Source organism: Cottoperca gobio, chromosome 2 (genome assembly GCF_900634415.1).
Source record: "Cottoperca gobio chromosome 2, fCotGob3.1, whole genome shotgun sequence".
Taxonomy (NCBI): domain Eukaryota; kingdom Metazoa; phylum Chordata; class Actinopteri; order Perciformes; family Bovichtidae; genus Cottoperca; species Cottoperca gobio.
This window is the reverse complement of record NC_041356.1, coordinates 5,907,913-5,929,547: the sequence shown is the minus strand read 5'-3', so window position 1 is coordinate 5,929,547 and position 21,635 is coordinate 5,907,913. Positions and strand designations below refer to the sequence as shown.

The 21,635-nt window shown below is 41.8% G+C and overlaps 1 protein-coding gene across 7 annotated transcripts in view; it reads right to left on the bottom strand.

The window, feature by feature from the left end:
- The window catches only part of LOC115017570 (histone deacetylase 4-like), a 57,019-nt gene extending 42,583 nt beyond the window's left edge, over positions 1 to 14,436 (bottom strand). For 5 of the 7 annotated variants that reach the window (XM_029446146.1, XM_029446163.1, XM_029446174.1 and 2 more), the window contains exons 1-2: positions 14,227 to 14,436; positions 11,367 to 11,713 (exon numbers count right to left, since the gene is read on the bottom strand). In XM_029446146.1, coding sequence (XP_029302006.1) covers positions 11,367 to 11,388 — 22 coding nt within the window. In that variant the 5' untranslated portion in view covers positions 11,389 to 11,713; positions 14,227 to 14,436. The remainder of the gene's footprint in view (positions 1 to 11,366; positions 11,714 to 14,226) is intronic. The other 2 variants (XM_029446155.1, XM_029446201.1) reach the window with 2 other exon arrangements.
- Positions 14,437 to 21,635: the final 7,199 nt, after the last annotated feature.

Here is a 21,635-nt window from a genome sequence, read left to right as displayed (position 1 = left end):
GCAGACCACACGCTGGATACCTGAGACCCACGTGGAGGGAGCGCAGGTGTGTACAAACACAGCGAGAAGTCGTGGTAAGAGGCGGCGCAATGGAGCAACAAACCACGTACACAACCACCGCACACTTGCAGAGAAGTGCCCTATACCTTGGAAACCGGGTCCATCAATCTTGGATGTAGCCTAGTTACCCAGCAGCACCCTCCCTTCCTTCTCTTTCTTTCTCTCTTTCTCCTCCATCCTCCTCTCTTCTTGGTCCCACTGGGCAAGCATCGGGAGACAGGGAGCTATAAATAGGCTCAGCTAGCCTCAGGCAGAGAGTCAGTCGACTCGAGCTAACGCAGCTACCGCTCGCTGAAAACATGCATGTTATGATCGGCGCTGTGAATGGGGAGGGATGCAGCAGTAACGAGTTAAATGGAGGAGAGCTCCGTCTGCTGCATTGCTAAATCTAGTTTTGTGGGAGCGTGGAGGGACGGGGCGAGCTTGACTCCGGACTGCATGCTGCATGTTGACAGAGGCCTTTGTTGTGCGAGAGAAATGAGATGTCTGTCTTTTACAAAGAGACACAGTGAACTAGAAAGAGAACGAGAAAGAGAGGAAGGATGCTCCAGCCTCATTACATTCAGGGCACTTCCGTTTCTGGCTGCTTCGTCCAGGGTGACTCCAGTGAGCAAGGTGAACCAGACAGGAACAATACGATTAATCAAACACGCCTCTCCTTGAAGAGCCTTTTCCTCTGGGTCGCAAATTTGCTTCCCGAGGGCACCGGCTGACGTCATGCCGACTGATAAAGGAGAATGGGTGACCCCTGTGTGCGCCGCCAACAGTTTGCGCCCCCGTGAACAGTAGGAAACAACCATTTGACCCTCATTTCATGCTGGGAGAGTCGGAAAACACAGGCGCTAATGCAATTTGGCGCGGTGTCTAAGTGCTTCTTTGTGCGTCTCTGTGAATGCCGTCGTTTTATATAAAATCACAAATTAGTTGGGAATTGGGAATTAAACTGCGGGCGTCTGGAGTCCAAAATGCATTAAAGTCATGAGGTAAGTATCTGAAATATGCAGAAATGTTAGAACTTTAAATGCATCGACTAAGTTTCAAAAACATGCACAGGAGTAGGCCTCCGACTCAAAGAGTTGTTTTTTCTTCTGCAGTTCACATTATGAATTTAACATGGCTGATTTATTAGCTCATTTATAATTCAAGTGCAAGTTTGGAACTATTCAAAAAGCAGCAAATGTATGGGAATAAACAGCATCTTGATTAAGAGTGAAAGGTCAAAGCTCGGGGAGTCGGATAAAACCTGCAGAATGGTTCGGACTTTAAACAGTAAATCTTTCTTCCTAATTGACTAACAGGGTTCCAACAACTTTCCAGGCCCAATTCCCTCAAATTCAAGGACCCACACGCCATAGTTGACACGGATAAAAGTTAATTACTGTCACAACACTGAGAATTTCCATAATGAGAACTAGCAGGCTTTACAAAAGCACAGACAACAATTAAAGATAAAACAATGAGCGTGAAACAATGGGAGACAAACATGCAGGCAGCGGAACGTAGCCTATTTACTAATGTTAAGTTACAAATATATTAAAAAGGACTTAAATTTCTATTTTCGCACAGATATATAAAATCAAGCACTTTCAACGACCCAATGTCTATTTATAAAAACCAAACAGCTAAACTAAAATACAACTTCCTGAATCGAAAACTGCTTTTTAAGATTTTAATGAAGCATGCTGGTCGTGACTATGCAACAGAATTAAACCGTCGAACTCATATACAGTATGTGTTTCCCTGATTCTTTTCCCAGTGCATTCTGGGATACACCGCAGCCCCTTGCAGTGAAATAATTATGTGCATTATGCAATGCATTACATATTGAACTGACCTGCACACACCACTTGTCACTGTATGCTTTTCCTATATTTGGTGATTATTTGCACACAGTTGAATTTTAATGGACGTGCGCGATGGTGCCACAGTTGGTTGCTAGGAGATGTGTAAGGCAACTGTAAAGCCTCAGTAGCTGGGCCTAATGCCTTCCAACAACAACAAACACCCACAATATGTGAGACGACTCGTCCCTACTATGCATACAGTGTAACAGGTGCACAGTTTAATATTTAGTATTTTGGTATTTGGCACTGTGGAGCTCCGTGTCAAAAGGCACAAGGACGGGGCTCCGTGGACGCGGTGTAAACCGTAATTGCCGCTGACAGCTCGTTGGCAGAACAGTGTATCCCGTTTCTCGGCCGGGGTCGAGACAAAAGACATGGGGACAAAAGATGCGTCCCGTTCCTTTCATTAGCTCATGTTCCCTCTCTGCGGTCTTGGTCCTAATACCAATTAAAAACAGAGCTTTTCTAATGTACCCGGACATACACCCTGTTTTAAAGGCCATGATTGGGTGTTTTGTGAGGGGGGATGGGTGTGGCAGGACGAGATGGGTGCCGCACCCCATTTGCACAAGGACAAAGCAGACCTTGTGTAGTAAGGGGTCGGTCGTTGCACAAGAGACCCCCCTGGGTTTGTTCTGGGGTGGACTGTTCAGCCAAGTTGGTCGCACATGGGAGCACAGAACTGTCTGGCTGGCAGAAAGCTACGCTCTATTCAGAAAGGGTGGGAACACGGCGCTCAAGTGCATTTTGCAACCTGCCACGATTTCGTAATTTGGTTTTTGTGGGAGAGAAACAACATGTCAGCACAAGTGGATGGCAGACGGACGTGACAATAAGGCTTGAAATTACCCTCGATGAGGCTCATGCTCGTATCACGCTGACCGCCGCACAAAAGAGGCAGGTTGTGTCACGCATGCACTCGCCCCGCGCTCCATTTTTAGACGCACGGCAACAAACCGCTCAATCGTGAAGAGGAGAATCAACACGGGGAGACCAAATATAATGATTGTTTGTTCGCCATGCGTGCTCGTGCGCATATCCTGTGTGTGTGTGTGTGTGTGTGTGTGTGTTTCTAAAAATAGACTCAGGGATAAGCCGGGCCCTCTTTATTGCAGCGAAAACTCTTAACCCCTTCACCCCTGGAGTTGAGCAGCGCGATGTGTGATCGCGTGCGTTCGGATAAGAGGATGAAAAGGGGTCACTGGCTGGGTCCAGAATGGAGAGGAGGATGAGAGGAATGTAAATTTAATGCATGAGCCATGATACACTTTGGCCTTGTGTTCATATCTCTGTAAGCAGCCACTGCAGGAGAAGCTTGTACTTTACTTTATTTGAAACTTTTGAGAAGATGATTGATTAGGAAGCTTCCTTTTTCAGTTTTATTTCTGATATATGCCCAGGGGAAGCCTTACTGTGGCAGCGCTACTAGACCAGTTAGGAATTATGTGATTCCAATTAATCAGACAGTACAAGCCAGTGATCTCCCAACTAAGTCTGTTCCTTAAATCTCTATAATGTCACTGCAGCCCCGTTAATAGTATCTGGCAGGAGTAATAAAAAGCAAATCCATAATATAGACTTATAGGCAGCCAGAGATCTGTGAGCGTACTGTACTGCAGACAGTGTTTATCAAATATGGGGGTAAGACCCAAATATGTTAGTGTGGAACAGTGGTGGATGAAGTAGTGTGATGTTTTACTTTATTAAAAGCAGTAATAACGCAGTGTAGAAAAAAACTCTGTTACAAGTAACAGTCCTACAAAAATGAGGTTTTTTTTGTTTTTATGATCAAAAATTACACTCCCTAAATAAGCATAATCATCAAGTAACAATTAATAGTAATGTCTAACCTTCTTTGCCAAAATTTGTAATTGTGTGAATTTTATTTAATTAATTCCTTTAATTTTTCTATGCTATTAATTTGTTTTATTACGGCTTTTATTTATTTTTAATGTTTTTTTATTTAACTCCACCGAGAGAAGCCTTGCAAAATTGCGTCGTACCCGAGTACAAACAATAAAGATCGGTCGTTTTCAGGGTGTGAGTGTTTAACATCTGTGCGTCCCATTTCATAAAGGTGGCATCGGTAATAACCTGTACGTGTGCTTGTACTGTACGGCATGTTGCCGTGTCTCTTGTGTCAGTTTCTGAGTGCACTCTGCAGCAGACCCAGTTTCAAATTGGGATTCAGAAAAATACTTAAAGGAATAGTTTCCTCGCTTTGTTTCTGCGAGTTAATGAGAAGATCAATACCACTCTCTATATACAGTATATCTCAAAAGTGAGTACACCCTTTAGATTTTTGCAAATATTCTGTTATATCCTTTCAGGGGATAACATTATCCTACTGAAACTTTGATATAACTTAAAGTAGTCAGTGTGCTGCTTGAATAACAGTATAGATTTATTGTCCTTTGAAAATTACTCAGTACACAGCTGTTAATGTCTAAACAGCTGGCAACAAAAGTGAGTACACCCCATAGTGAACATGTCCTAATTGTGCCCAATGATGTTGTTTTCCCGCCCTGGTGTCATGTGACTCGTTAGTGTTACAAGGATTCAGGTGTAAATGATAAGCAGGGCTGTTAAATTTGGTGTTTTGGGCACAATTCTTTCTGAATGCTGGACAACATGGCACCTCATGGCAAGGAACTCTCTGAGCGGCTGAAAAAAAGGATTATTGCGCTTCACAAAGATGGCCTTGGCTATAAGAAGATTGCCAACACCATGAAAATGAGTTGCAGCACAGTGGCTAAGATCATACAGCGGTTTTCCAGGACAGGTTCCACTCGGAACAGGCCTCGCCAGGGTCGACCAAAGAAGTTGAGTCCACGTGCTCAGCGTCATATCCAGAGGTTGGTTTCCAAAAATAGACGTGCGAGTGCTTCCAGCATTGCTGCAGAGGTTGCAGAAGTGGGATGTCAGCCTGTCAGTGCCCAGACCATACGCCGCACACTGCATCAAATCGGTTTGTATGGCCGTCGCCCCAGACAGAAGCCCCTTCTGAAACCGATGCATAAGAAAGCCCACAAACAGTTTGCTGAAGACAATGAATCCAAGAACATGAGTTACTGGAACCATGTCCTGTGGTCTGATGAGACCAAAATAAACCTGTTTGGGTCAGATGGTGTCCGGCGTGTGTGGCGGCACCCTGGTGAGGAGTACCAAGACAAATGTGTTTTGCCTACAGTCAAGCATGGTGGTGGCAGCATCATGGTCTGGGGCTGCATGAGTGCTGCCGGCACTGGGGAGCTGCATTTCATTGAGGGACACATGAATTCCAATATATACTGTGACATCCTGCAGCAGAGCATGATCCCCTCTCTTCGGAAACTGGGCCGTAGGGCAGTTTTCCAACATGATAATGACCCTAAACACACCTCCAAGATGACAACGGCCTTGCTGAAGAAGCTGAAGGTTAAGGTGATGGACTGGCCAAGTATGTCTCCAGACCTAAACCCAATTGAGCACATGTGGGGCATCCTCAAGAGGAAGGTGGAGGAGTGCAAGGTGTCCAACATCCGTGCGCTCCGTGATGTCGTCGTGGAGGAGTGGAAGAAGATTCCAGAAGCAACCTGTGCAGCTCTGGTGAATTCCATGCCCAGGAGGGTTAAAGCAGTGCTAGATAACAATGGTGGTCACACAAAATATTGACACTTTGGGCACAATTTAGACATGTTCACTATGGGGTGTACTCACTTTTGTTGCCAGCTGTTTAGACATTAACAGCTGTGTACTGAGTAATTTTCAAAGGACAATAAATCTATACTGTTATTCAAGCAGCACACTGACTACTTTAAGTTATATCAAAGTTTCAGTAGGATAATGTTATCCCCTGAAAGGATATAACAGAATATTTGCAAAAATCTAAAGGGTGTACTCACTTTTGAGATATACTGTATCTAGTACATCTGCTACATGTTACATGCTACAGCTTTCCGTTTCACAGTTGGCTAAAGCCTCAAACTTCCCGATCTCTGTACTTTTTGTTAAAGTTCTTATAAATTCACGGTGGCACAAGTTGAGTGTTTGTGTTTTTATATCATTTTCACATCACATTAGATTCAATCACCTGAAACCAGCAGGAAGAAAATGAAAAGTCCCAACCAGGAAGTGGCAATACGAGCTTTACTGTCTCTTACAAAATGGATCTCAAACACGCGGTCAACACACCAGAACTACTTGGTCCTGTGAAGGAAAACATCATGGTTTAGCGTTACGTCGTTTATAAAAAGGTAAAACAACAGTATACCCTTTAACAAGCGTCCGTAAAACTAATCTGCACAAGACTTGAATATGTATATGCAAATCTACCAGCGCCTGAAGTCTGATCTTGGGTTCCAGCCCAAATGATGCAACCTTTACTTATCCGTGTTCATTTGATTTTGTTTCCTCGCTGTTTTAGTTGCGTGTCACGGTTGTATAAACCTAGAAGCGGTTTGCGCTTGTAACCTAGATACTGCTGAGCCTTCGAGGAAAGGAGCGTTGTGTCAAGTTCACCGGTGCAGAACCATAAAAAGGCGCTCACGCCCACACAGACCCTGCAAAATAAAGCAGTAAAAAAAAAAAACATCTAACCTGAACGGTTTGTATCCTGACGTGCTTTAAGTAGAGTTTGAGGAATGTGTTAATTTACATTTGTTTTTTTGCAAACAACAAGAGTAAAGCTCAAAACCTCTCATTCACAAATAATCACCGACAGTACCTGCTACCTACTTGAGCTGCAGACCTTCCTGGAAAGCCGGTGCACTTCTGACTAAGACAAAAACAAAAGGTTCCCAGCGACTGGCTTCACCTTCCCTCTTTAATAAAGACACTGTAACACCTGGGGAGGCTGCTTGCCCCCTTTTCTTTCTTTTTAAACGTATGTCTTCATATCCACTTACAGCTCATCCCGCCTGAATCAATTTCACAATGAGGAATCTGAGGCGAAGCGGCTTGGCTTATAACGGAGGTAGAGTGAGTGATGAAAATGAGCCTATCCTTCCAAGAAAAACGGGGCGATAATGACACTGAAATAAAATGATTTAAACATTATCATCTTTTTATCGTTTGCTAGATTAAATGTATTCTTTATGCTAGGGATGGTGAGGGCTCTCTAAACATGTGTAGTATTAGGAATAATAAACGTGTACATGGCCTTCATTGCATTTGTAGGATTAATCTTATTGGTCTTATTGTACTAACAACAAACTAATTATCAGTTATCGGCCCTGAACTTCAGATTTGCATCTCTAATATGAATCGCCCTGGGTGAATAATATTCAGTCTGATGCAAATGCCCTGTCATTTCTCTTATTTATTATTAAAGACATTTCTTTCTTTCTTTTTTACTTTTGTTTTGTTTTGTCTTTCTTTTTCTCCTGAATGTGGTTTGTGTGGTTTCCCTCTTTATCTGGGAAAACCTCGAGTGTCACCAGGAAGTGATAAGGGGCGCTTGGTCAGGTGACCACAACCACAGAGGGGCCCCCAAGAGAATCATGGGAAACGCTTTGATGATGAACCCCTGAGGTTCAGACGCTTACCCTTAAACCCTTAAAGAAAGGGGGTCAATGAATCGCAATCCAAAGACGATCATGAAGTCACAAAGCACATCAAGTTTATCATGCTTTCAAAATAAATGAAAATATATATATTTTTTAAAAGCAATTGCTTTCTTGCTTCGTCGACTGATTGCTTTGCTTGGTGGACTGAGTCTAATATTTGTCAAGCAGGCGCCGCTAGTTAATTATCACGCTTCTGTTCTGGATCTGTGTGTGCGGCAGCACGCTTGAGACTTCATTGAATCTACTCCATCTTTAGCCTGACTGCTCTCAACCAGTGCATTTCATCCCGAGCGTGACATTTACAGAAACCGCCCTTGCTCAATGAAACACGGTCGACATGTTAGCTCATTGCTAAGCACAAGTGTAAAACAAATGTCGCCGGCTAATGTGCTAAAGCGCTCCGTACACAGAGTAATCACTCCTGCACAAACACTCCAGGCCTTATCAGCCTGACCCCCTTTTGTTCTGGGAAATATAAACCCAACAAAGCGTTTTACATTTCGCTTTTCTAGGAAGAGATTTATGGTAAATGATATTTAATCTAAAAATCCCACTGCTGCTGTAATAAAGAAAATGAGTAAGTCCTGGATCAAAAACGTGCGTGCTAGTAAGCTCATTTACAGATTACCAAAAAAATGGCACACAAGCAGGCAGACCCGCCACAGCTGCTACATGAACTGCGTGAACATGCGGGGACACACACACACACACACTCCAGGCTTTACTTAGAGGGCTGGTACACGATTGGAAATAAGTGCAACGCGAGCTCAGGAAAAAAGTTGGCAGCTTTGGTTTTGCACCGTAAATACAAGAGTACAACAAAGCCGTGGATGTGACAGTCTCATTGTTCACCCCGAGAACAAAGCCAATGTTGTTTAATTACACTCGCTTTAAAAACAAATTCAGTTTAACAGCAGCCGTGGCAGACAACCCCGATACAACCTGAAGCCACAAGATCCGTTTCCTCGCATCTATTGTCAAAAGAACAAACATAACGGAGAAGTCCGATGGACGCATCTCTTAAAAGAGAACAGGTTCCCGACCCTGCACATCCTCACATCTGTAAATATCACTGCCGTCAACACTTTAGTGAAAGAAGCCCGACGAGCGCCACAAGGCCATGTTGTTGCACATCTCATATCTTTAAATGTCTCTCTCGGCTACTTGTTTCTGTCTCTCTCTCTCTCTGTGCACCAACATCCAACAAGTGTGTCTCTAAGCTGTCATTCAAACACGAGAAGCAACACCTCAAATTGACGCCCACACTTGGCAGCACTCTGAGGACCGAGATCGTCTCCTCTGAAGGCGTTTCAGAAGCAAACAAGACAGTGAGAAACAGCAGCTGCTGCTATGAATCGTCTCTCCTGGACTCACAAAAGATTACAGCTATTTTTGTTTTGGCGAGAGGTGAGCTAACACGGGCGACAGGCAGATCCTGGGTAGCCCTGTTTGGCCCTCTGGTGGGACGCACACTGTGGAGATGGGAAGTGGAGGAGGGCAGCGTGGGAAATTAAAAACGACTAAATCTTATTATATTATGACAGAAGCTGGTTAGTTTATCTGCTCTATCAGCTGCTGCAGCCCCTGGCCAGTACAGAGTGAAGTTTCCCGTTTTGGCTGTGTTCAGATCTGGGCATCGATTCAATATCACGGTTTGTGTTTTCCAACAGAGTCGTATTGTGAGGAAATAATGATACAGGTGTCATGTCAGAACATTCTAGAAAGTAATAGCAATACTTGATCTACAAAAAAGAGGTTTTAAAGGCTTCTTTTTGCCAATTCTACACAAATGTTTACTCGTAGTCAGGGGGGGGGGGGTCTAATGAAGGATGCTATTGAGCTGCATTGTGGGAAATGGAGGATCCAGGGGTTGTTTTTTTTATCTATATCTTGTGAGTCCCCTGAAGTGCAATACTATATTAGTGTAGTACTCCTTTAAGACATTTCTACAACTAAGATACTCTTTATCATTATTTTAAATAACAAAATTGTGTAAAAACAATAAACACTTAAGATTGTTATTATGACCGGGGGTCCCTTCACCTCTCACCTCAAGATATCTGAATGCAAATGAGTTTTATGGATACCCACAAGACGTGTCCACATCCTAGATATATTAACAATAAGGGTTTCTGTGCAATGTGCAGAACATAAGTGCTCGAAATACAATCGGCGAAAAACTAAATTCTCACAGAAATCTCCAAAAAAATCACAGCAGGACTTTTTGTCTGGTCTAAATGTGGTATTTTGGAGGGATTTCTTACTTTTTTTAATCATGGTATCAAATGGTATCAACCAAAACATTGCTGCAACAACTTATGAGACATAATAGAGCAATCTTACAGATCCACATTTCTGTTCTCTGACTTCATCACCAAACGTGCTCAGAAACAGAAGAATATCATTGGGACATGTCAGCCAACTGAAATGTATTTAATCATTTATTTCAAAGACACACCTCTGATCATTTAACATGTCACTTTGCATTTGTCAGCGACTGTCAAAATCATTTCTTGAGGCTTGGCAGGGCGTTCATTTTTGTCAGCCCCGTTTGAAGTGCAGACGAGAGAACGTGTGAAGTAATTAGAATGGGCTGTCTAATGATAACGGTTGAGCCGCGCTAATCCCAGGTTGATCTAACGATATAATGCGATTGGCTCTACTTGAGGACAGGGAAAGTGAGTCTTGCAGTGAACTGAATATCCACTCCCCCGTCTGTCGGTGTGTTCACATGTGTCGGCGATGGAGATGTTGGAGAGGTGAGGGCGCCGGCTGAGGCTGCAGCTCGTTCGCGTCCCTCGGGGGCCCGGCGGTTACCTCAGCTGTGGTATTTATAGTGCACACACACTCCCAGGTGTACAAAGTAAACACGGTCGACACTGTCAGGTACTCACCAGAGCAGGGAGCTAACCTTTTCATCTGCCAGCTGCTTACCCAATAATTCATCCGCTCGCTAAAACACAAGCTTCTAAACTGAGCTTGATTGAGTGTCAAAGAGTCTCTCTTAATGAGCCCGTGTTATGGACTTTTTTTTTTCCCTCCTCTCACCCGCCGGAGCTCATTCATATTAAATCGAGCTAATTAACAGTCATAAGACCAGATGAAAAATGTTTTATTGCGCTTTAGCGAGCCTCGATCTGTCTGCTCAAAATCAAAATGTTCACATATATCAATAAGGTTGATGTAGCTGCAGAGATTTCCCTTAATGTGACGGTGTTGAGGAGCTCATCTCTCATCTCTCCACACGGGACAGAGAAGATGCTAGGCCTGTCACAATAATTACGTTATCTACTTATCGTGCAATATATGGACATGACCTCAATCATTTTTTATGTTATGGATTAATCGTACACAGCTTCACAATATTTTGTGTTTACGCCGAATGAGAGTTGTTGTTACTTATATCTAACTTATAGCGAATATGATTTTTTTCTTAACTTAATCTCGTCTGTTTTTTCAGTATCCTATATTAGTATTTATGCACTAAAGTAAAAAATAACTAATATTCTAAACTCACGCCAAAAACTTTTAATTGGATCATTTTTTGTTCTGACATATTACAAGTAAAGTTTAACCGTCCTGGGAGGCAACAATGTTTCACTAAAAAGCAATAACGATAAAACTCTGATTCAAGGAGCAGACCGACTCCACCTATACAACTTATACAACTGATACAGAATTCATTTCCAAAAACATGAATGAACCGCAGAAACCGGAAAAAAAGCCAAAAACTTAACTGTGGATTTTGATATTTGTTTGTTTAAAAGCCAAAATCACCTGGATGCAAAGGTCTAACTTCGCTCTCTGTGGTCACGTAAGACTTGTTTAGTCAAAGTGTAAAACTTCCTAATTTCCACTTTGTACAAACACAGATGCTGACGGACAAGTAAACAAAGAGTAAAGACGTAGATCTTACCGTGGTGGCTGTGTGATGTCATCGCTGACAGGTCGGTTTAGGTGGGTCTCCACGCAGTACGGCAGGTGTGTGTTTGCAGATGTGATTTACAGGGTGGCAATCAGGAAGCTGCTATCATGCCCAAACTGTGGATGTCCAGGAGTGTGCGTGTTTGAATGTGTGTGTGTGTGTGTGTGTGTGTGTGTGTGTGTGTTCAGGCTGAGCCAAAGCTTGGGAAGGTCTGTCAAGAATCCCTCAAGGCTGGAAACATGAAGCAAACTTCCAGCAGCAGCAGCCAATCCCCATGAGGCTTTTGATTTGGCTACTCCAATCAGAGTGGCGGCTCGCTGTCCAGCACCGGTACCAACCTATCAGAGAGGACAACAAGGTCCATGAGGTACACAGAAAAAGAGCACTGATTTAGAAAAAGAGGGAAAAAACTCGATAGTTGCATCTCTATTAAAGGGATAGTTCGGATGTTTTGTGATAGTCAAGCAACTCCTGTGTTGGTAAAATTACTGTTTTTTCAAAAGGAGTCTGGTGGCTTCAGGTCCCGGTCAGAAACATAGACTGTAAAGCCGTCTCACAGCAAGGTAAAGCTGTGAAAACATTCTAAATATAGCGCACACTTAAACTGATATAGATTATTTTTTTTGATGGACCTTTCTTTTAGGCGGCTAAAATACGTTTTGCTGACATCCCCGTCTACCGCAGTACATTACTTTACTTCCATGAGGCAACTCCTGACTGCTTCTCCAAGCTGGGGGCGTGCAGACCATCATCCACTGTCGGTGATACACACAACCTCACTTAAAAACATCCAAACTATCCCTTTAATGTCTCTCCCACACACACAGCTCATTTTCCAGATATTTATAGATATCTTTTAGTGACACTAATGATGACAGCTGTTGACTGAAGTCTTGGATTCCACATACAATACGGCTTGGTCATCTAGGATTGTAAAAATAACTCTCGACAGTTTCATGTCAAGCAAAGCGATTTTATTATCTTGGCCTGCAACTAACGGATTGTGAGGATTGAAATGCTGAATAAGTGACCACAGACTTTAAAAGTCGTGATTTGAAAAATCTGATTTTAATACTAAATACTGCAGATCCAAGTACGCCCTTAAAGACTCAATACCACCTTAAGTTCAAACTCGTGCTTACACAGCAAGAACCTGTAAACCAATTCCTGTTAGTCTCATGAACATGTGCATTTCACAGAGCAGAACCCTTTGAATCTTTGATTTGATTTGGGGATAAATGATCTTTTCTTTATATTTGAAGGTAACTAATTGGTCTTTTTGCTGATACTATATATAAATTATTATTATTTTTCTTTGTTTTCCAAGGGTAGCCTGAATTCCTCGAGCCTGGAGCAGGAGTGTCAGATGTAATCACGGCTCGAGAACCAAAGCATCAAGTCGACTTCACCACCACAAATAGAAGGGGTAAAACTGCCCGAGGGTGAGGTGGGTGGGGGCAGCGGCATGGGGGTAGCTGAGCTTGTTCACGCCCTTGTGTGTGTGTTGGCCAAGGTCTCAGAGGTCCTCGAAAGCAGGATGGATGTGTGTGTGTGTGTGTGTGTGTGTGTGTGTGTGTGTATATGTGTGTGTGTGTGTGTGTGTGTGTGTGTGTGTGTCTGCGAGTGCATTAAGGGGGGTGGTTCTCAAGACAAGAGGGCCAGACAGTGCAGCCGCAGGACAAATTGCCCCCCAAAAAAAGTCGGTCACTGCACAGTGCATGCACACTTGCGCTTTGTGAGGGAAAAACAAGGAGGGGGGGGGTGATCGTGTGTGTCACAGGGAGAAGCTGACACTCCAGGGGAGGGGAGCTTCATGCAACACCATTCTCCCAGGGCATCTCATCTGTCTCGGGAGGGGTATTCATGTGTGTGTGTCCTAGGCCATTGTCCCCAAAAAGAGCTTGCTTGATGCAGGGTGACAGATCTGGGGGGACAAGCCCTGAAGCCCAAAGTTCAGAAATAATAAAAACACAGACATGGGAAATAGGTTAAAACCACTGTTTTGATGGGAACTTACACCAAAACTAGCAAAAAACATGTAGCTTGCTAGCTAACTTGCATTAATGAAGACACTAGCTGCTAAACATGCCTGTCACAAAAAAGGTGGGTACACTGAGTTAGCCTAACCCTGCACTCCAGTTCAAACTCCCTCACAAACTAAACGACACAATTCACCTCTTCTCACTAATATTTCCTTCTAACAAACCGTTTATTCCACTTAAAGACACTTTAAACCAGCCGTAAAAGGCTGCTTTGATGTCGCTTTAACAGCTCCAACAACCCGTACGCCCCCATTCACAAAAAAAAAAAGATTGACGCATGCAGAGAATTACCACCGCCCATCCCGAACCATTCACACACTCACACACACACTTACACAGGCCTGTACCTTCATAATACGCATTTTTCTCGCCCATAGTACGGGTATAAGGCGATAGAGGCGTGTTGGCACTATGTATATTACATGAAAGCCTAAGGCTCGACCGTGCACTAAAAATAGCTCAGCAACAATCGGCATAATAAACACCCCCCCCCCCCCTCCCTCCCTCCCTTACTGCCTTCACACTTCCCGCCCGCTACAGTGCAACAAACCGTATGGAAATGTTTAGCTAAATGGTTTTAAGAAGCGAAAGCAATATTACCAGAAGTAGATACGGTTCAGACTGAAGAGCAGCCGTGAAAAAATAACCGGGAAGCCGAAGCCGAAGCGGAGCAGAGTGGAAACTTCAGCCGGACATTGTTTTGATGAATCCTGTCTGTGCATCGCATCCCTGCCTGAATATCAACATCAAAGCGGCGCAGCTCGGCTACACATTCATCCCGAGAGGACTCAAACACACCAGCAGCTCACCTACACGGGCCAGGAGGAAGCCAGTCGTCCCAACATGTGTCCCGCAAAGCTTTTATTTCTCTCCCATGTTAGACTCTGGGGTTTTTCTCAGCGCAGGGGGGGGACAAGAAAATTCATCTCCTGACAGATTCCGCCATACTGGATTTTTGTTACAGCCCCAGCGTCACATGGAGCGCCCTTGCATTTACCAGGGGCGGGCTTAGCCTGCTGAAAATGTGATTATTATAGTATTAAGATGAAAGCTTGTGTTGTGGTCATTAATAGGGAAAACGTCTATGGGCGTGTCCTATATGCTGTTGTAAAATATATCACTTTAATATTAAAATATGCAGTTCTAATGTAGTTACTTTTAATAACTTTGTCATACTTTGTGATGCTTTATATCTCATGTAATTACTCTTTAATGTAGGAATTTGCTCTATGGCATTTTTATTATTACAATAATAGTGTTATCTTATAGTGTTTCTGTACCACACTATAGTGACTTTATGAGACCTTTAACCTAATTTGTTAATTTATTTGTTTCAATAAAACAAAGTATATAAATACATTATTCATATTGGGATTTACTGTGTCCCAATAGTAAGTTTATTATAACTTCATACCAACTTATAGTCTTTTTTATCCATAATAACATCCCTATAATATATAATTATTGTGTCTATGTTACCCAGAGGTTAGTTTACAGTAATATTATTAGTATCATTATAGCTTTAATATGCTTTATCATAATCATAATAGGCTATCACTTAAACTGTATCTCAGTGGTGTGTTACTAATGACCTTTTTGAGTCATGAGGTTTTTGTTGTTATTACATTGCTTGAATGTTCCTGTAGTAATCCAATAAATGTATATATTTCTATCTCCTATGTTATGAATTAATATGCTTATTTGATTTAGTTGTAGTTCTGCTGTGTATTTGTCTGTAGTGACCTACCACTAGTTGCTAAAATGTGTTAATGCATGCTATATAATGTGCTTATACGGAACAAACAAGCTTGAAACACTGATTTCCATCTCTAGATTGTGGATTTATTGAAGTCAATGTTAAGGGAAACCGGGAGAAGTGAGAATCATGCCCATCAACTACACATTTCATATTTTATTGCCAATGATAGAAATCTTTTTGCTGCCTGGGATCTATTGCGATATTACTAATCTTCCTTCCATTATTCAACATTTTCCATAACCCGTAGTGGCAAAATGAAACAAACCTTTTTATCCAGTTCTCGCTCATTGCAACATGAAACGTCTTCCCCGCTGCCTTCTCTAATCCAATATGCTTTTATTTCCATTACTTTATATTTGATTGTGCATCTCAGCAGCCACCCACAAGCAAAGCTGCAACACCACTGCTCGGTTTAAGCTGACTTTATTACAGTAATATGCTAACCAGTTTCTATATATCTGCATGCAGATAGGCTGTTAACCACCAAGTGCAGGTACACAGCTCTGCTCCCACTGGCTCCTCTCATACCTCCAGGCTCCTTTCAAAAGGTCATGGAGAAATTTTGGAACCTATTCCGAGCCTAAATGAACCGGTTCCACTTACCGAAGAGAAGAAGTGGTTAAGACTTGGTAGACGTGGTTATCTTCATCGCTGCCAAAATTTGCACAGGGTGTTAAATGTTAGGCCAACCTTAATATTTCCAAACCCTCATCTACCAGGAGGTCAAAGGTCAGGTGCTCTAGTAATATCCGTAGAATTGTTAGAGAATATATATTTTGTTGGTATATTATATTTCAGTGCTTCCTAACCTTTCTTGTCTGATATATCCCAGGAGCTCGTTCAGATAAACTTAACCAGCCTTCATGTTCGTGTTCATTTGAACTGGATTATTTAACACTATTTATTATATAAAAAAAGATATTTTTAAAATAATGTATTCACACTGTATTGAACTGTTAATATTTCGGTCTGTTTTGTCAAGTTTGTATTTGTGATTCGACCACTTGGAGTGAAAGAAGCTGAACTTTTCAACTAATTTATCAACTATACATACAGGTTGTTTTCACCATTCATTTAATATTTTTAAACTATTTATTCATATGTTGCACTGCGTTGTACTTTTTATATTGCCTTGTGTATATACAAAGAAACCTACCCTGCCTTTTCCTGTTTATGCTTTACTTTAAAGTATCTACTTGAACAATTTGTCCATTATTCTTTCCATTTTTTTTTTAGCTTTGTTTTTGCATTTATTAGTTGAGGTCGCTCCTCTTTTGGAGTATAGGGGAGGCCCATTGGGACAGCGTATCCATAGCAACAGAGGATTATAATTTCTGTGGATGAGCTACAGAGCACCGGTTACGTAAAGCGGGTCGGTCTTGGAGGCATCTATGATGTTGTTGTGCTTGAGTAAGCTCTTTAGGGCTAAACCTTGTATGTCTGCAGACTGTCTCCCTCTGTATATGCTGCATAAGAAAACAAACATAAAATACACGTCTGAGGGAGCATATATAAACCATAATCCCTCTGTTTTTATGCTGGACCCCACATTCACTTTCAAACACAAAGAATCCCTGCATTCATGAATTGTTTCCGGTGTTAAATAGTTAATTAATGTTTGCGAGGACCTGCAAACATACACTGAAAATATCAAAATGTTCATGAAATGATATAAGGATAATAAATAACATGAGGATACAGCCATGCTAGTAGCGTTGAGGCTGAATTTAGCTAAATGCTAATAGCATGCTAACATGCTCACTAAACCAGGAAGAATTTCTGCGTTTAAAACTCACACCTCTCTAAAATACTTAAAAACAAGAACAGCAACTTAATGATGACTAAATTATAAGCAAACATGCACTTGCAAGAACAAAAGTGTTAATCAAATTAGGCGAGGCTAATACATGACATGTCTAGAGCCATGCTAAAGCATTGAGGTTGTACTTAGCGTAACACTAACAGCATGCTAACATGCTCAACATAACGATGCTAGCATGCTGTTATTTAGTAGCCTAACTATGTTTACCATGTTCACCATTATATTTGTATATGTTAGCATGCTAACTTTAGCAAAATAAGCAGTAAACACAAAATATAACTGAAATGTATTTGAATGTCAGTAGTTTTTGTGCTTTTGGAAGAAAAGCCATCATGGTGAAGTGGGTCGGGGACGACTCTCCTTCTACTTGGAAAACTCTGATTTCCAAAATTATGACTCTGGAAAATATAGGACATTATATTAATGGAAGAAACCTTTGGAATCTCTGTGAGTTAAATATAATCTGTATTAAAGTGAATAATACCTGTGGACACGTCTAATTTTGGGACACGGGGCATGAACCGGAACCATGAACACAATAATCATAATTTAATAATTTAATTTCACCATAGTTTGTCTCTTATGTAAGTGCTTTGACTCATTTCCTTTTTTTCTTAAAAATAAAAAAATATTTTATGGACCAGCCCTATAAAATTATGGTTTGTATGTTTGCTTCTTGAAAATCATTAAATCAAATATAAAGAAAGAAGAAAAAAACAATCATTGATTAATAATGTACGTCAATCCATCCGATAATTGTAACCAAAGGTCATGGCCATAACATAGAAATGACACCAATAAAACAATAAAAGGCTTTGAAATATGTATTCGTGTGAAGATTTATGTTAACTGAGATTCTTTACAGATAACATGCAAACTGTTAAACAACTTACATAATCCTCTCATCATATTCTAAAATACATATTCGTCATTGTGACACAAAATCCCAAAGTTTATACCTTTCTGTCAGGGAGCACAAATCGGTCTTGGACATCTGAATTGTTTGTCTATGGGCTTTTGCTGACGCAGACGTGCATAAAACACTCAAATGTGTGTATGCGTGCGTGTATGTGTGTGTGAGTGTGTCCAGAGCAGTGATGTCAAAGCAGGGATTAGATTGGCTTATATTGCCCAGAGCAGCACATTTGCAATTCAGTGAACATCACACTCGGGTTGCCAAATCGCTGATTATGTTAGTTGAACTATTTTGCGTCAATAGGAGTCATCGTCACCTCCTTCCATTTCAGGTTTCTATCCCATTTAGGTAAGTCCTCTTATTTGGAGCATGATGCCTTTAAAAGCATCTGTTCCAAAGTACCGTACATGGCTCTGGCTTAAAACACAGATCCCTGGGTAATGATGTTCCAAAAATACTTCATGTTTTTGGCCAGTGGCTGGAACAAGGAGCAGCAATCCGGGTAGAAAGTCAACAGGCGAGCGCGTATGGCCTGCTCAAACTACCGCTCTGCTACCACAGCAGACACATCTAACACAGGCTGTGGACCAGACCACTTGCAATACACACACAACTGGCTGTTAGTGGTCTGAGAAGGGAAGCCGTCATCTCACCCAACGCGGTCCCACATGAGTCAGACGCAGCGTGCAGACAAAGCAGGGCAGACCTCAGCGTCATAAAGAAGCTTTGCTTTGCCGGCAAAAAAAAGAAAGCGCTTCGAAACATCTCCCAACGCTTCTGACAGCATGTGATGTACAACAACAGTGATGCTATTATGTGAATCAAGCCCTTTTCTTGTATGCTATATTTAAAAAATGAGATATTAAATCTTTCCAGGATACCATGAAACCGGAGCGTTTAAGAGAGAAAAGAGAGCAAAAAGGAGCCATAAAGAGTTCTTGTTAAAAAGAAGCAGAGTCGAGGCTTCTTACAGTCGAGCCAGTTAGTCTAAAACTTTCCATCAAAGCCTCACTGAGCTGCATGGAGTAATTACCTCTCACACAGCAACAGCTCCAAGGCCTTATTACTGATACTGTGTGTGTGTGTGTGTGTGTGTGTGTGTGTGTGCGCGCGCGTGTGTGTGTGTGTGTGTGTGTGTGTGTGTGTGTTTGTGTGTGTAAAGATGAATATGCCTCCATGTCCTGGTCAGGCAGTGTGTTTCCATGTGTGTGTGCCTATAAAGTAACAGCACTCCAGAGTGTCCTGCTTTTCAGACATAAACCAGCTTGCCCGAGTGATAAACCGAGAAATGTTTTTATGATGGGTCGCTCCTGGTCTCTGCTTTCCTGATGACGGCAGAGAGAAGCCCACCCAATGTGCTGTTCCAGAGTGTCTGGGTAAAAATAAGCAGATTTAAAAAGACAAGGTGGAAAGCACTCAGAGCAGTTTGCTGTGCAATCCTCCAGTTTTCTGTTTCACCCGAAGGCATCATTTCTATTGACTACAATTTGGCTGATGTTCAGTATTGGAAGAAGTACTAAGATCTTTTACTTAAAGGCAAACAAAACAACAATTTAAAAATACTCCTTTACAAGTAAAAGTCCTGCATTTAAAATCCAGCACAGTATCGACAAACTAAATAACGAAAAGAGGTTAAATAACTTATTTTCAGCCCATGATTGATGTAACGTTGGTTGCTCAGAGGACTTCTGAGGTCAAACCAGCTGTATCATTCAGTATATAGTATTTCCTGTTCCTCCTGACCAGAGACTTCATATGTTCCTGCAGGATTAAACCTACATGTCCATTTCCCTGCACTTTATTCAGTCATGTTGTCCATCTTTGATCTGCGGTCTACTTTTATTTTTGTGGTCATTTTCTGAATTGTATTTATGAATCTCTCTCTGAATAACGAGCTGCTAACCTAAAAATAAGTTCCTATAATGGAGACTTTGAGTGTCTCATGATGATCTAACTTCTGTTTCAAGGCTTTTGAACATGTTTTGTTATGGAAATTGTTTCATTTAATTATATGGGAAAACATTAGATCTTGGATCTGTATTTGTTTTATTCTTCAAAATCAGCAGATGGTAAAAAATGTCCAAAGAAACTTGATTAATATCACCAAATTACCAAACATTGTTCGAGGCTTTTAAATTATGTGAACAGGAGCTGAATTAAGTCCTTGGCCAGAAAAAACAACGAACGCTGAAACAGATTGCCGACATAAAGCTTCTGTTACCGGCGTCGTAACTAATGTCATCTATCTTTCCAGCGGGAAAATTCACCAACCCTCTTCGACTGAGAGTTTATAAACCTCTCACTCACTGCCGATTTAAAATGTTGAAATAATGTACACCCTGATGTTTCCACATCTCACCGCATCATGAGATGGTTGTATTTTTCCAGGGAATGCTTGCAATGCAGAGCCTGGGCAGCCAGTAAAAACTTATTTGGGCATGCAGAGCGTGAGCCCTGCCAGCAGCAGCATATAGCAAGAGACATAAAACCCCCAAAAACCTGAAGTAGACAAACTGTGTTAAGTGTTCATAAAGTATCTGAAGCCAGGGAACTTTTGATGGAGAGATTAAAGAAGAGAGGGGGGGGAGCTCCTTTTAAAATGGAGTACCCCTCTGCTTCTAATGTTATTCCTGTGGTTTACTGCAGTCGCACAAATATTTCTAAATGTCAACTTCAAGAGGAGTTTGTCATCTCGTTATTCCCGCACGGGGTGATCCGAGGGACATCGCTCTCACTTTTCAAGATCCTACTTTCGTCCCCCAACAGTTTCAAATAAATAGATCTTTCTAAATAGTGTCATCTGACTCATGGGCGGATTAAGAGACAATGAGCCCCGGGGCACAGGCATCTGAAAGGCAGCAGCATCTTTCCTGCAGAAGAGAGACGCACAGACTTAGTGATGCTTTTTGTTGTTTTGTTTCTCTTTGTGGTCATTTTATGTTTCTTTGGGGTCATTTTGAGTCTCTTCCTGGTTGGTGCGTGTCTCTTTGAGTGACATTTTGCAGGCGAAGGCCAGGGGGGCCCCTAACACTTTGGGCCCCTGGGCCTGTGCCCGGTAGGCTCGCTCAGTAATCTATCCATGATCTGACTGTCAAACTGCCAAATGATGATGAATGAATCATGATGAAGGAAGCTTGATGCAGTCACATTTATTCATCATAGAATCCCTATCAAGAAAACTAAACCTGATTTAAATAACAATCTTGCATTCATAACTTTTCATTTGAAACAGTTTGCTATAAAAAGCACAATTTCATCAAAGCGGTTTCTGAGCTAAAAAATCCCGCAAAGCAATGCTTAACCTTTGCTCCGGTAATTACAGATGTGTAAATTACAGTTTTGTGACACTACACCTGGCAGTCGTGAAGCATGATGATTCATAAGCGATTAAACTCTCAGTTCACTACTCACCACAGTGAAGGCCACTGAGTGTTAATCATGGAGGGAATGAGAGAGAAGGATTTCTGCTCTGGCAAGATGCAACGCAGCACAATCACATTGTAAGAGAAGGGAACATTTCCCAGTCACACTGAAAGGGACACATTATTACAATCACACAATGAGGAACACTTCACAGTTATATTTAAAGAGCGAGTAAGCGGGAAAGAATTTATTTGCACATGCAAGGACTTTTACTTCCTCAGCTGCTTCTGCAGAAAATACTCAGCATAAAAATAGGAACTATGTAAAATAACATTTAACAATATATTATCTACAGGAT